General features: G+C 63.9%; 1 protein-coding gene across 18 annotated transcripts in view; it reads left to right on the top strand.

The window, feature by feature from the left end:
• JAKMIP3 (Janus kinase and microtubule interacting protein 3) overlaps window positions 1-13,028 on the top strand; it is a 109,016-nt gene that overhangs the window by 73,524 nt on the left and 22,464 nt on the right. For 14 of the 18 annotated variants that reach the window (XM_033842544.2, XM_073793788.1, XM_033842545.2 and 11 more), the window contains 9 exons: window positions 792-920; window positions 1,831-1,914; window positions 3,417-3,479; window positions 5,276-5,374; window positions 6,156-6,254; window positions 6,342-6,401; window positions 9,342-9,407; window positions 10,176-10,244; window positions 10,332-10,409. In XM_033842544.2, coding sequence (XP_033698435.1) covers window positions 792-920; window positions 1,831-1,914; window positions 3,417-3,479; window positions 5,276-5,374; window positions 6,156-6,254; window positions 6,342-6,401; window positions 9,342-9,407; window positions 10,176-10,244; window positions 10,332-10,409 — 747 coding nt within the window. The remainder of the gene's footprint in view (window positions 1-791; window positions 921-1,830; window positions 1,915-3,416; window positions 3,480-5,275; window positions 5,375-6,155; window positions 6,255-6,341; window positions 6,402-9,341; window positions 9,408-10,175; window positions 10,245-10,331; window positions 10,410-13,028) is intronic. The other 4 variants (XM_073793791.1, XM_033842561.2, XM_033842551.2 and 1 more) reach the window with 1 other exon arrangement.

Here is a 13,028-nt window from a genome sequence, read left to right as displayed (position 1 = left end):
CAGAGCAGTGCGGAGAGCTCCTGCCTTCTCAGGGTGACGGGGGTGGGGGGTCTGGGCCGCCCAGCAGGGGTCAGCACCAACGCCACGGGTGCAGCCCAGTCGTGCCTCAGGGTGGGGAGGTGAGAGGACAAAGCTCTGTCTCTGAATAAACACAGCCGAGGCGTCCCACCCTCCTCGCGCCTCCTTCCAGAACACTGGCCCAGCCCTGCGGGTGTGGCATGAGGGGGAGCCGGTGGTCCGTGGCCCCGACCAGGCACAGCGGGCGCTGAGGCCGCAGGTCGCACCTCCCCTGGCAGGTCCTGGCGGATGGCCTCATGACCACGAGCCCACTTAGAGATCCAGGACAGGGTAGCACAGCTGCCGCCCGTGAGGACGGGCCTGGGGGAGCTTGGGCCCGTTAGGGTTCCCGTCTGGTCCCTCCTGGACGTGGCTTGTTCTCCTCTGAAGGCCAGCAGCCCCCGCCTTCTTCCTGGGGCAGCAAGTGACATCCCAGCCAGGGGGAGGCAGCAGGGGTGACTGTGCTGGAAGGGAGCCTGGAAGGTGAGACCTCAGCTTTAAGCCTTCACAAGGCCCAGGTCCCTTCCCGACACGCGCCGGCAGAGCGGAGCCTCAGGGCAGCCTGGTCAGGAATGCAGGGTCCCCGGCTCAGGACAGCCTGGCTGGCAGGTGGGCCCCAGCCGAGCCCTGGCCTCGGATCAGCCGGCCCGGCCTTTCATCCCAGGGCTCAGGGCCTGCCTCTCGGGTCCCCGGTAGAGGCCCGGCTAACGCTGTGTCTCCGTGCGCCCCTCCAGGGCCTGGCCAAGGAGGAGACGGAGCTGAGGTTCCGGCAGCTGACTATGGAGTACCAGGCCCTGCAGCGGGCCTATGCGCTGCTACAGGAGCAGGTCGGAGGGACGCTGGACGCAGAGCGAGAAGTTAAGGTCTAACTGACGTCCACGCCACCACGTTCCGGCTCCCACTGGGCTGCCCCGCTTGACCCCCGCCTTGGCAGGGACCCTCGCACCTTCCAGGCCCGGCCCTTCTCTCCCGCCGTCACGGTCGGGCCTGGTGACGCTCACCCAGGCGACCCCCACGCGGCTGTTTGGGAAGCAGCCGAGGCGGTCGCTCGGCGCGGGTGGGCCCGGGCCAGGGCGGGGTCCGAGTGGAGTGGAGGCACCCTCACACCCTGCGTCCCGATGGCCCAAACGCTCTCATCCGTTTGCCCTGGAAGCTGTTCCCAGGGCAGCCGGGGCACCCATCACGATAAAGTGCCCTGCGGCCTGGACCCTGTGAGAGCAGATTAACTCGAGGGAAGGGGGCTCAGACGCCCTAGAAGCCAGCTGGGGCTGGGTGGTGGGCTTTCACGCAGCAGGGCGCCGGGGGCTGCTCTTCTAAAGGAGGTCGGTCTCTGGGGAAGAAAGTGAAAGCGAAGTGTGGAAAAGGAGGCGAGCCCAGGGCGGGCGGAGCGCGGGGAGGGGAGGGAAGGTGCCCGGGGGCTGTGCCTGGTACATCGCTCAGCAGCCCCTCTGCGTGTGTCCTGGTCATTATTGTCCAACGACTAAAGCAGACCCTTGCAGCCCGCACCCAGCAGCTCAATCCTCCTTCATCCTGTAAACGAGGATTCTCCCTAATAATCCCTTCAAGTGAATCTAGATCATCCGCCGTCATCTCAGCGAGGTCGCATGCTTCAGCTAAGCCTCCACGTCTCCCCTTTACTCCAGAGCGGTCCTTGCCAAGGGGCTGCTCTCCACTGGTTGAACCAAAAGGCAGACAGTCCCCTTAAAGTCCCGTCCAAGTGGGCGCGTCTGGCTTTTAGAGAAAATTTGATGTATGTCTCCTCCCATCCTACAGACCCGTGAGCAGCTACAGGCGGACGTGCAGAGGGCGCAGACGCGGATCGAAGACCTGGAGAAGGCCCTGGCAGAGCAGGGGCAGGTGAGCACAGGGGCCTGGGTCCCCGGGAGGCTGAGGTGGTGGCCTGGTCCCCGGGCTGCAGTGCCCCGGCGATGACGGTGGCGGTCTGTGGGTGTGCCTGTCGGCGAGAACTGTTCATCTGCACGCTGAAGATCGGCGCCACAGCTCCCTTCACTGCGTAAGCATCACACCTCAGTAAAAGATTTAAAAGCGGAAAGAACGCGCACATAAAGGGATTCCACGGCAAGCCTCAGGCAAGGCAGGGGTCATCCTGGCCGTCCGTACACGCCTCTCTGGGCTTCATCAGAGATCCTGGCCGTCTCTTAGCTCAAGGCCTGCATTTCAGGTCCCAGGGCTTTGTCGGTCACTCCCCTCAGCCCCCCTCAGCACTGGGCTCTTCAAATCCCAGGGGAGGGCCTCCGTCCCACGGGGCCTGAGCCTCCCCCTGCCCTGCTGCATGCTGCAGCCCCGGGTGGGCCTCCAGGACAGGCTGGAGGACGTCCAGTGAGGCTGGGAGGGGCCGGGTGGGAGAGGCCAAGCGCCGTGCAGACCCACAGAGGGCCTGATGTGTTAACTGCTGGGGAGACGGCCGGACAGACGGACAGGGCAAGGACGTGAGCCACTGCCCGGCCAAATTGCCACGTCCTCGCCTGAGCGCGTGAGGCCCCGAGTCCAGTGCTGAAGCACCTGAGTCACACAGGGCCGGCCCACATCCCCCCTCCTCGGGCCCTGAGCCCCCGGGCTGCGCTCGGCCTGAGCGAGCCACACTCCGGAGCTGCGCGCACAGCGCCACGACCCGGACCCGGAGGCGTCATTCCTGGACCCCGTCTGATGCCGCCGCCGAGCGTCTTGCGCCCGAGAAGCGCAGTAGCCGAGGGGCTGGGAAGCGAGAAGAGGAGGGGAGGAAGCCGGTCCTTTCGTTGCGGAAACGAGTCCTTCAAACTTGAAAAGAACTTCACAGAGGACTCTGCTGAGAAGAAATTTGGGCCCGAGTTCAGTGTCTGGACACCTCACTTTGTGGCCAAATGCCGGTGGTGGAGGTTCCTCCAGGGCATGGAGCTGGAACCGGGGGTCGAGGACACCAGGCCTCCCCCAAGGCCTGACCCAGGGCAGCCCAGAGGGCGTCCACACGGGCCCCACCAGAGCTCAGAGCCTGCCTCGGGCCCCGAGTCCCCAGGTGTGAAGTGGGAGGGACCCCCACCCTGGCACCTGCCCTCTCCCCACCGGCCTGAGCCCCCTGGCTCCCGCTGGCTGTGTGTCTGGGTCCCCCAGACATGCGACGTCCACATGGGCGCCTGGCCTGGGCTTGCACGAGCCTGGGTGCCATCCACTTCTATCCGGGACCCTCCAAGGAAACGGGTGAAACCCTGGGTTTTCATCAGCTGTGGGGCAGAAGCTACCACTCCCTGGTTACTTCGGCAGCTGGGTGTTGAGTCTTTTCGTCACATCCCCTGTCTGCTGAATTGTGACTTCGATCGTGGTTCCACCGTGCGGTGTATTTATTTCTCCACTTTGATTCCAAGGACACGAAGTGGATTGAAGAGAAGCAAATGCTGTATCGGAGAAATCAAGAGCTCGTGGAAAAGGTGCGCCCCTGCCAGGCCGCGTCTGGGAGTCTGACTGCTTCCCGAAAAGAGCAGGAATTCCCTTGCGCTCAGGGGTTTGCGGGTCCCCGCGGTGCTGGGCGGTGGGGAGACGGCAGAGGTTCCCCAGCAGAGCCCCAGCCAGGCCTTCTGTGCTTCTCACTCCCGTGGGGCTGCCCCCCCGACCCACCCCTCCTGGGACAGGCGGCCTGGAAGGAGGCACCTGGGGTCCCGCCAGCCCCGTGTCTATAGCGGCTTCTCGATTCTTGCTTCCTTGCCTGATGGGTTCTGTGGTTGGTGACGGTTAGAAAACCTTTGTGGGCAGTTCATGGCCGTCCCCAGAGGAATGGGCCCAGGACGGCTGGAGCCAGTCATGTGGAACGAGGTGGGAGGGGGCAGTGGCTGCACGTCCAGAGGCAGGAGGGCCAGTGGGGCCTCACAGCTCGCTCTGGCGGCCCCCTTGTCACCCTGTCCTGGTGAGGGTGCTCTTGGTGACCCGTCCCCACCAGCAGCTGGCCTTGTCCACAGGCAGAGGGCGGGCGGGGGCAGCACCTTCTACGGCAGGTACAGCCCTTCTAGAAAAGAGCCAGGCCGGCCACAGCTCGCGAGCCTGAGGGCACCGAACCAGGCCCATGGGCAGAGGCCGGTCCTGCCCCACCCGAAGCCATCAGGCCCACACGGGGCAGTGCTTTGGGTGCCATTCATACCTTAAATGCTGAGCGACACCTACCTGCTTGTCGTGGACCCTCTGCACACAGTTGTTTCCGTGATGCTCTCAGGCTCACATAAACACTCTCGTGCACCTAAATGCCTGTGTGTACACAGAACGGCCGCATACTTAAGTGCGCACGCACACACGTGAACGCGCGTGCGCACATATAAGTGTTCACGTGCTCGCGTAATAGCGTGTGTGCACGCAGACGCACGTGCACCTTTAAACACTCGTGTGCACGCCAACGCCTGCATGCACACGTGAGCACAGGCGCTCAAATGTCCACGAGCACACACGCCTGAACACTCACGTGCGCTCGCCACCTGTACACGTGACACCCACGTGCACACATAACCCCTCGCGCTCGCACACTCACATGTGCCCTGAAAACCTATGCGTCCGTCTGGCACGGTGCCCACGGGGTCACACTCCTGCCCGTGGGTGCATCCCAGCCGCCCCAGCCGTGCAGAGGGACACACAGGGCAGTGCGAAGCCCCGGCCGCCGAGGGCACTGGTGCTCCTGGGTCCACCTGGACCCCTTCCGAGCCACAGAGCAGGCCCCTCGGCCCCCAAGTTCAAAGCGGGGGGACGGACCGAGTTGACGGTGCCCATGGTGGACACGAGACCACGGAGGACGTGTGCCACGGGCTGCACTGTGCTTACCCCTTGGGAGGCGTGGGCCTCACACACGTCAGTTCTGGAGGGGGGCCAGGCGGCCACGGCACACAGCCCCGCCTTCGGACAGCAGTGTTCCTGAGGCTCTGGGCCAGCCTGGGCTCCAAGGGCTGCTGTCCTGGCCGCGGTGAGGGGCGGGCAGCATGGTGACAGTTTATGCCTCTGCCCGCGGTGGCCCTTCCCGCCCAGTGCACCTGCCCTGTGTCCCCCGCCCACCCGCTGCCGTTTCAGCCCAGGAGGGGACTCACCTGGTCTCACCAGGGCGGCCCCCCGCGGACTGAGGCCGGAGTGAGGGCTCTGGGCCAAGGACCTGGGCCAGGCGGCCGTCCCCGTGACGCCAGCAGCCGTCGGGGGAAGCTGAGAGCTGGCCTCACGTGCGACTCCAGGGCCTCACACGTCCTTTGTTTTACAGATTAAACAAATGGAGACAGAAGAGGCCCGGTTAAAGCATGAGGTCCAGGATGCGAAGGACCAGAACGAGCTGCTGGAGTTCCGGATCCTGGAGCTAGAGGTGCGGGGGCGGGGTGGGGTCAGAGCGCTGTCGCCCGAGCTGGTGCCATCAAGGGCTGCGAGTCCAGCCCTGTCGCTCGGGAGACGGACGCAAAACGAAGCAGAGTGTCCGCACGCAGCTCTGGAGCCTCCCTCGCTCCTGGCCCCTCGCGGCCCTGGCTGGCGGGCATGGCCACCCTCTCCTACGATGCCACCACCTAGCTTCGCTGGGTGCGTCTGTGCGCCGGCATTTCCGCCCGTCTGGTTTCCCGGCGTCCACGCACGCCTGCAGTGTGGGGAGGGGGCCCCCACGAGTCCAGAGGGAGCTGCCCCTCAGGGTCCTCCCGTCCGCCTCCAGGGGCAGGAGGGCTGTGTGGCCACTCCGTGTGTGTCGCCCCGTGGCCCCGGGGTTCGTGCCTGTGGTCCTGGGTGAGGACGGTGGCGGCCCCTCCAGCCACTGTCCTCTGTCCTCAGGGTCACTGAGGTCAGGCCCGTGCGGGACACCGCTCCCGGTCCCCTGGGACTCAGATCAGCTCGTCGGCCCCTCAGCAGGCGGGGGCCGCTCCCAAGGGCCTCCCCGTGGGTGGCTGGGAGGTCCCTGCCCCCATCAGTGTCCACACAGGGCCGTGTCCTGGGCAGGAGGAGGGATTGGCCTCTGCTGTGGCAGCCGGGGCTTTGTCTTCACAGAGACCACGCTGACCGTGTTGGGTGGACTTGGTGTCTTCACCGTGTCCCCGGGCGGCCCAGCACTGCCCTCCAGGAGGGAGGGGATGCCCGTGCCCAGACTTCCGCTCTCTGTCTAGGAGAGGGAGAGGAAGTCGCCGGCCATCAACTTCCACCACACCCACTTCGTGGACGGGAAGAGCCCCCTGCAGGCGTACTGCGAGGCCGAAGGCGTGATGGTAACGCCCCGCCCCTGCCCGCACACCCCTCAGCCCCGCCGCTGCCTGGCCGGTGCTCCCTCCCAGCAGCCTGTCCCCCTCCTCTAGGACATCCTGGTCTCGGAGCTGATGAAGAAGCTGGACCTCCTGGGGGACAACGCCGTAAGTGTAGGTCGCTCTCCTGACTTGTGCATGCCTCCCCGTGCCCAGCGCCCTGCACGGTCCAGGGGCCCCTGTGAGTCCCGCTGTGGCCCTACTGCAACCCACACCCTCCCACTGCCAGAGCTGCCTGGGACGGGCCCTCTGGCGTTTAGGAGAAATGTCGTTCTTTCTGACACTGTTCCCACACGGGAGTTCGGGGCCTCTGCTCTCACACTTGACTCGTCCAGCAGAGGTGCTTCTGGCCCCGTGTTCTCAGTTTCTGGAATCCCTCTCAGTCTCTAAGCTCTTCCATATTCTTGGTGGGGATGGGGGCTGTGGGTCCTTAGCGTGCCTTAGACACCTCAGACTCAGGGCTTCCCCTTTACTTAGTTTGGGAGGAGGGGCAGAGCCTATATAAATAATCCCCGAATCTCACTGAGGGCAGAGTTCCAATTTCTACAGCAAACTCCTCAAAAGAACACTAATTGCTGAATGGGCAGAGTGACTGCATCCCTTCACGCCACCCTCCATCCTCCATCCTCTGTCCATCCATTCTCCATTCACCCTCCGTCCATCATCCTGTACTTGTTGAGCCCCTGCCCAATGCGGGGGGGATCAACTGTGCTGGAAGAGGGCCCCAAGCCACACCCCAGAACGTTTCCGCCACAAGGTATCCTGACAAGTGTACAGTCTACAGCTGGTCCTAAAGCACCTTGGGCTTCACATCCTGGTAACTGCTCTCAAGAAAGATCAAGGCGCTAAGTCAAATTGGTGCACTCCGTGCAGTAGATGGAGGAGAAAAACACATGCAAACACACACACACACACACACACACACACACACACACACACACACACACACACACACACACACACACACACACGCTTCTCACAACGCATACCAAAACCCAGGCGCTCATGCACATTCTTGGGGCCAGTCCTTCCCAGCAGCTTCAAGGTGTTCAGGGCCCTGTACTGACAGGAATCCCTCCTCTCCCCACCTGCCCTTGACTTGGGAAGCAGTGAGGGCGGGGAGCGGGGGGAAGCAGCTCCCAGCAGGGAGGCTCTCCTGGCTGCATTGCCCACCCCCAACCCTGCCACTAGTCAGACCCCTGGCTCCACCTCGGCCGCAGGTAGCAGAGGTGCTGGTCCGCAGCAGGGATGGTGTTGTCACGATGTGCTCCGGGGTTCAGCCTGAGTACCAGCCCCCATCATGGGCTCTGGGAACCTTTCAGTTCACAGCTGGAGAGACTGAAGCCCCAGAGGGCACCCACCCAGGTCACGGAGCTGCGGTACTGGCCAGCTAGGACGAGCCCAGGTCTGCCTAGATCTGTTCGGGGCCCCTCCCAGCCCAAGAGCACCAGTGCACGTGACGGCCCTGGAGCCGTCACACGGCCTCGGAGGCGGGGGCAGAGGACACACTGCCGGTCTTACGTGCAGGTGACCTCTAGAGACCCTCGACAGCTTCTGAAGGACCATGGGGGCGACCCTTAGGTCTGTCGTGTGCACGTGGACACACTTCAGGCAGATGACAGGGATAGCCTGGCCCCTCCCCTTCTCAGCCAGGGCACGCTGGAGCTGTGGCCACTGTCTCCAGGCTGCTTCCCAGAAGGCTGCAGCCTCCCAGCTGGCCACGGGGCACCTGAGCCCGGGCCTCGGTTTCCCCAGGAGTCAGGGTCCTTGGAGTGGAGCAGAGGGGCCGGCAGGGGGCAGAATGGACCCCTGTCCTCCCTGGTGGGCCATCTGCTCACTGCTGCTGCACCTGGGCCGCAGCGGGGACAGGTCACCCAGGGAAGGCTGCGAGGGGGGAGGAGACAGCACATTGCCAAGGCCATGGTCACCTCCAGGAGGGAGTAGCTGGAGCCCAGCCAGGCTGCCCACCAAGCGGGACATCGCGGGCCCTTCAGCCTGGCCTGGCCACAGCGAGGCAGCTTCCCTCAGTTACCCGGAGGCCCCCCGCAGCCCCCCACACGCCCCATCCCGCCCATCAGGCCCAGCCCTGCCTCGGGAGGAGGGCGGGGACAGCCTGGCGGTGTCCCCGGAAGCCAGAGGGATGAGGGGCGCCTGGCCCCGGCATCACACCGAGTCGGGCTGCAGCGTGCCTGAGGACGGAGCCTGCCGCTGTCCCAGCAGCTGGCCACCGACCCCCACCTGTGCCTACTGCTGCCGGGGTGGGGGGTAGTGAGAGACCCCTGCCCCTGGGGAGCTCACGCTGCAGAGGGAGCAGGCGGGAGGGCTTTCGGAGCGGGTGGCCCTGAATCAGGGAGGTTCTGGGGTGGGGGGGCCGCCCTCAGCTCAGCGACCCTAGGGGGCTCCTCCCTGCCTGTCTCTGCTCCCCTGACCCCTGTTGGCTGCCCCACGGTGGGCCCAGCAGTGGGGACACGGCCCAGCTGCCTCCACCCTGGTGCTGATGCAGACGGCACATCCTCTGAGGACGCCCCCTGGCCCCAAAGCCAGAGCCACCCTGCCCAGAAGGACCACCCGGGCGGGCCCTTTGGGGCGAGGCCTGAATAAAACATGCAGAAAAAAGGCAAAACGGCAGGGATGGGGACCATTTCATAGCCATGAGTGTTTGATCTTTGCTTCACGTTCGTAAGTGGTGCTGTCATAATTCAGGCCGCCTGTGCGGAGAGCTGGCTTTAAATAAAAACCCAGCAGAGACCCGGGAAGCCTGGCTGCTCGTCCCGTCACCCACTGTCCCATGCTGCCTCACTGGCTACCTTAGACGTGGTCACCAGCAGTGAGAGGACCAGAGGGGGCAAGACGGAGAGTCACCCCAGAGCTGGCAGGACCAAGAGGAAAGAGGATCAAAGACCCCCGGGAGGGCCTTTTAGTGAAAGCGACATTTAGCTGTGACCCCAGCTCCCCTGCGCCCGTCCCATCAGCGCCACCGAGCGCCCGTCACTCAGCCTGGCCACCCAGAAGGCGCTTCCCCTGACCATGCGTGAATTCTGCTTTTGGGTGCAGAATCTGACCAATGAGGAGCAAGTGGTCGTCATACAAGCCAGGACAGTCCTGACCTTGGCCGAAAAGGTAACAGTGACTGTGGACGTTGTCGGGACGGGGCCAGGCTTCCCGAAGCCTCCCTTTCTGGCTCAGCGCACAGAAGACGCTCACCCTGGGAGGAGGGCTACCGGGAGGTGGGGTTGGGGTCCACGGATCCCGTTTGCCTTGGAGGTCTGGCACACGCACAGGTCAGCCGGCACCGCCACGCGTGTCTGCAAGTGACAGATTCAGCCAGACCTCTCCCCAAGGCCACTCTGCCTCCGCCTCCCCCCAGAGGCCGGGAGGTATGGTGGGTCTGTAAATCGGCAGCATCTGTCTCACCTGCCGGGACCCTCCTCCGGGGTCGCCCAGCCCTCCCGGGCTCCCCACCCTCCAGCCTCTCTGCTCCCACGGGCCGCCAGCCTGCGCCCGGTCCCGCCCCCGCAGCCAGTACCCGCGGGCCTGCTGGCAGCGCCCCCTCCCAGCGGCCCCCAGCAGGGCGGGCAGGGGTGTCCAGCAAATGGGAGCTCAGGGGCCAGCACCCCGGGAGAACGGGCCGCCTAACGTCCCTCCTCTCCCGGCACTGGGGGGCAGACTCCCCGGACACGAGGCGGGGCTGCGCGGGGGCACCCGGGCCTGGCCCGCACGCCGGGCACACAGAGCCCATGACGCCAGCCCAGCCCTGACTCCCACGAGGGTTGAGCTCCCCTCCTGGAGGAAGACTGGGAAGGGCAGGGAGGGCCAGGCCCCCAGGGTGCCTCCCCGGGGCTCGGCGAGCTGGGCTTCGACGCCTGAGTGCCTTCCGTTTGTGTCCAGTGGCTCCAGCAGATCGAAGAGACGGAGTCGGCCCTGCAGCGGAAGATGGTGGACCTGGAGAGCGAGAAGGTTGGTGTGCACCTGGCCACGTGGGCCCGCGGCCCGCGCTCCAGGTCGGCTGCGCCAGGCCCAGACACGGGTCCTCTTGCGTTTCAGGAGCTGTTCAGTAAACAGAAGGGCTACCTGGACGAGGAGCTGGACTACAGAAAGCAGTGCTTGGACCAAGCTCACAAGGTAAGAGAAGTATAGCTGCCGGAACCCCCAGGGGCGGCGGATTTGGGGTAGAAACGGGGAAGGTTGTTCCCACGGCCAGCATGGTGTCTCAGGGGCCACGTGGCCTCGGACCTGACTGGGAAGATCCTGCGCCCAGTGTGACCAGCGTGGGGTCACTCTTCGCATTTCTCCTGCCGGACACCCCTCGCCCGGCGAGCTCCGAGGACGCCTTACTGCTCCGTCAGCACCCCTTGGCCCCAGGAGTGCAGACACACGAGCAGAAGTCAAGTGGGTATTTGAAATGAGCTGAGAAATAGAATTCATTGAAACAATGCATTTACAAATGAGGTGAACACAGCTGAATGTCAGTCAGTCCGTCATCCCGCCCGGGACCCCCGCTTCTGTCCATCTGCACCAACCAGTGCACACGTGCCCTTTGTGCGTGCCTGCCCCATGGGAAACCGTTTCCCTCCGAGAAGCCTGAAGGGACGTCCCCGTGTGCGGTTAACCCCAACATCAGTACCGAAAAGATGGGTCCTGGAGATGACATCAGGGAGATGGCTTTGTGACACACGGACGCACGAACACACACGCACCCGCGCGCCGCAGGAAACGTCGCCCCGGGACTGTGGAGGGGGCTCCCGCACACAGGGCCGAGGGATGCTGTCAGGGCCCCCGGTGATGCTGGGTCCGCTCCTGGTCTGATGACTGTCAGGGCTGCTCCCCGCGTGATACTGTTTGGGGGCCCCCTCCCTCCAATTCCGGCAGGAAGGCCGCACGTTTTGCTCTCCCTCCCTGGTTTTCTTGACTCCATAGTTAGGCCTGCACTTCCTGCTGGATAATTAGCCATTTTATCTGCCATTCACAAAGCCCTGTGCAGGAGGGAGGCACCTACCGCCTTGGGATGACCTGGCGGCGGGGGACACAGGCCTGTGGGAACCTGCTGGGTTTCACACCCTCCCTGCTCTGTGAGCACAGGAGCCACAGCTGGGTTTCGAAGGGGAAGGGTGGTCCCCGCGTGGCTGAGGGCCGTCTAGGGCAGCTGGGAGCAGAGGCCTGGCCATTCACAGATGAGGACGCACGCTGGGGCGAGGCTGTGCACACAGAGCCGGCATCCGGTGGCCCGTCGCTCAAGGTCATGCATGCAGGGAAGGTCAGAACATCTCCATCTCCTGCCAGTCTTGGGGTGAAGCCATCGTGATGCTAATTCTAAGCCCCACACTCAGCTGCCTTTATTTTTTTAATTTTTTTTGTGTGTGTGGTACGCGGGCCTCTCACTGTTGTGGCCTCTCCCGTTGCGGAGCACAGGCTCGGGACGTGCAGGCTCAGCGGCCATGGCTCACGGGCCCAGCCGCTCCGCGGCATGTGGGATCTTCCCAGACCGGGGCACAAACCCGCGTCCCCTGCATCAGCAGGCGGACTCTCAACCACTGCGCCACCAGGGAAGCCCTCGGCTGCCTTTATTTTAAAGCTGGAGCGTATCTTAAACACACTAAGTTCTTTTGCTCTAGGAAGTGGCAGCCGATGTGCTGTGTGAGCTGGCAGTGACAGCTGGGGACAGTTTATTTTGTAGCCGTCAGGAACAATAACACATAAGCGAGGAACAAAGGTCCCCCCCATTTCCTAAAATGTCTACTCGGCCAAAAGGACTTTCCAGAGTCATTTTGCCTGAAGAAGGAGAAACGTTCACTTCTGAAGAGGTTACATCTTTGATGGGAAGATGGGAAGAATATAGCTTTTTCAAAGATTGTGAAATTTCCTGAGGAGCAAGCTTTCAAAGTGCTCCAGATCGAAGTGCTAAGTCACTAGGAATTTATAACAAGGTCTGTGTTTTGGCGGCTGGGTGGCAGCAAAGGGGTGACACAGCATGTGTGTCTGGGGACCAGCGGAATGGCCGGCTCTCCACGTCGGAGCCCTGGCGGGGCAACGCGAGGGCCCTGGGCTGGAGCCCCCCTGGAGTCTGAACCCCGCTCGCCACCAGCAGGGCCCTGTGCAGGTCGTCCAGCCTGGCAGTCATCAGCCTGCCTCAGTGCCCTGACCCGTGAGCCAGGCCTAACGAGCACCTGCTTTCTGGAAGGGGCGGGACTGAAGGGCTTCATGGAGGTGAAGCCCTAAGCCGGTACAGGCACCCACGGGCGTGGGCACCCTTAGGGCTATCATTTGGGACAGAGGAGGGGAGGGGCTGGGAGGCGGGCAGAGGCCGGACACGTGGGGCCTCATGTGCAGGCAGCAGGGAGGGAGGCAGACAGACAGACAGACAGGGAGAGAGAAGGGGAGGAGAGGTGGGGCAGGTGTATGTCTCACAGTCTGGAGGCCAGAAGCCTGACACCAAGGTGCTGGTGGGGCCACATCCGTCTGAAGCTCCAGGGGAGGCCCTCCTGCCTCTTCCAGCTCCTGGGGGCCCAGGTGTTCCCGGGCTTGTGGCTGAGTCACCCCAATCTCTGCCCTGTGGTCACATGGCTTCCCCGCATCTTCCGTGACTGTCTCCAAGTTGCCCTCTTCTTCCAAGGCCACGAGTCAGTGGACTGAGGCCCCCGATCCAGTCTGAGCTCACCTGCACTGGGTGGCATCTGCTGTTTCCACATGATCCACATTCACAGGTGCTGGGGGTCAGGGCTTGATGTTTCTTTGCGGACACGA

This window comes from Tursiops truncatus, chromosome 16, assembly GCF_011762595.2.
Source record: "Tursiops truncatus isolate mTurTru1 chromosome 16, mTurTru1.mat.Y, whole genome shotgun sequence".
In the NCBI taxonomy this organism is placed as follows: Eukaryota; Metazoa; Chordata; class Mammalia; order Artiodactyla; family Delphinidae; genus Tursiops; species Tursiops truncatus.
Note: the sequence above shows the minus strand (reverse complement) of the source record. Positions and strands in the feature narration are given on the sequence as shown.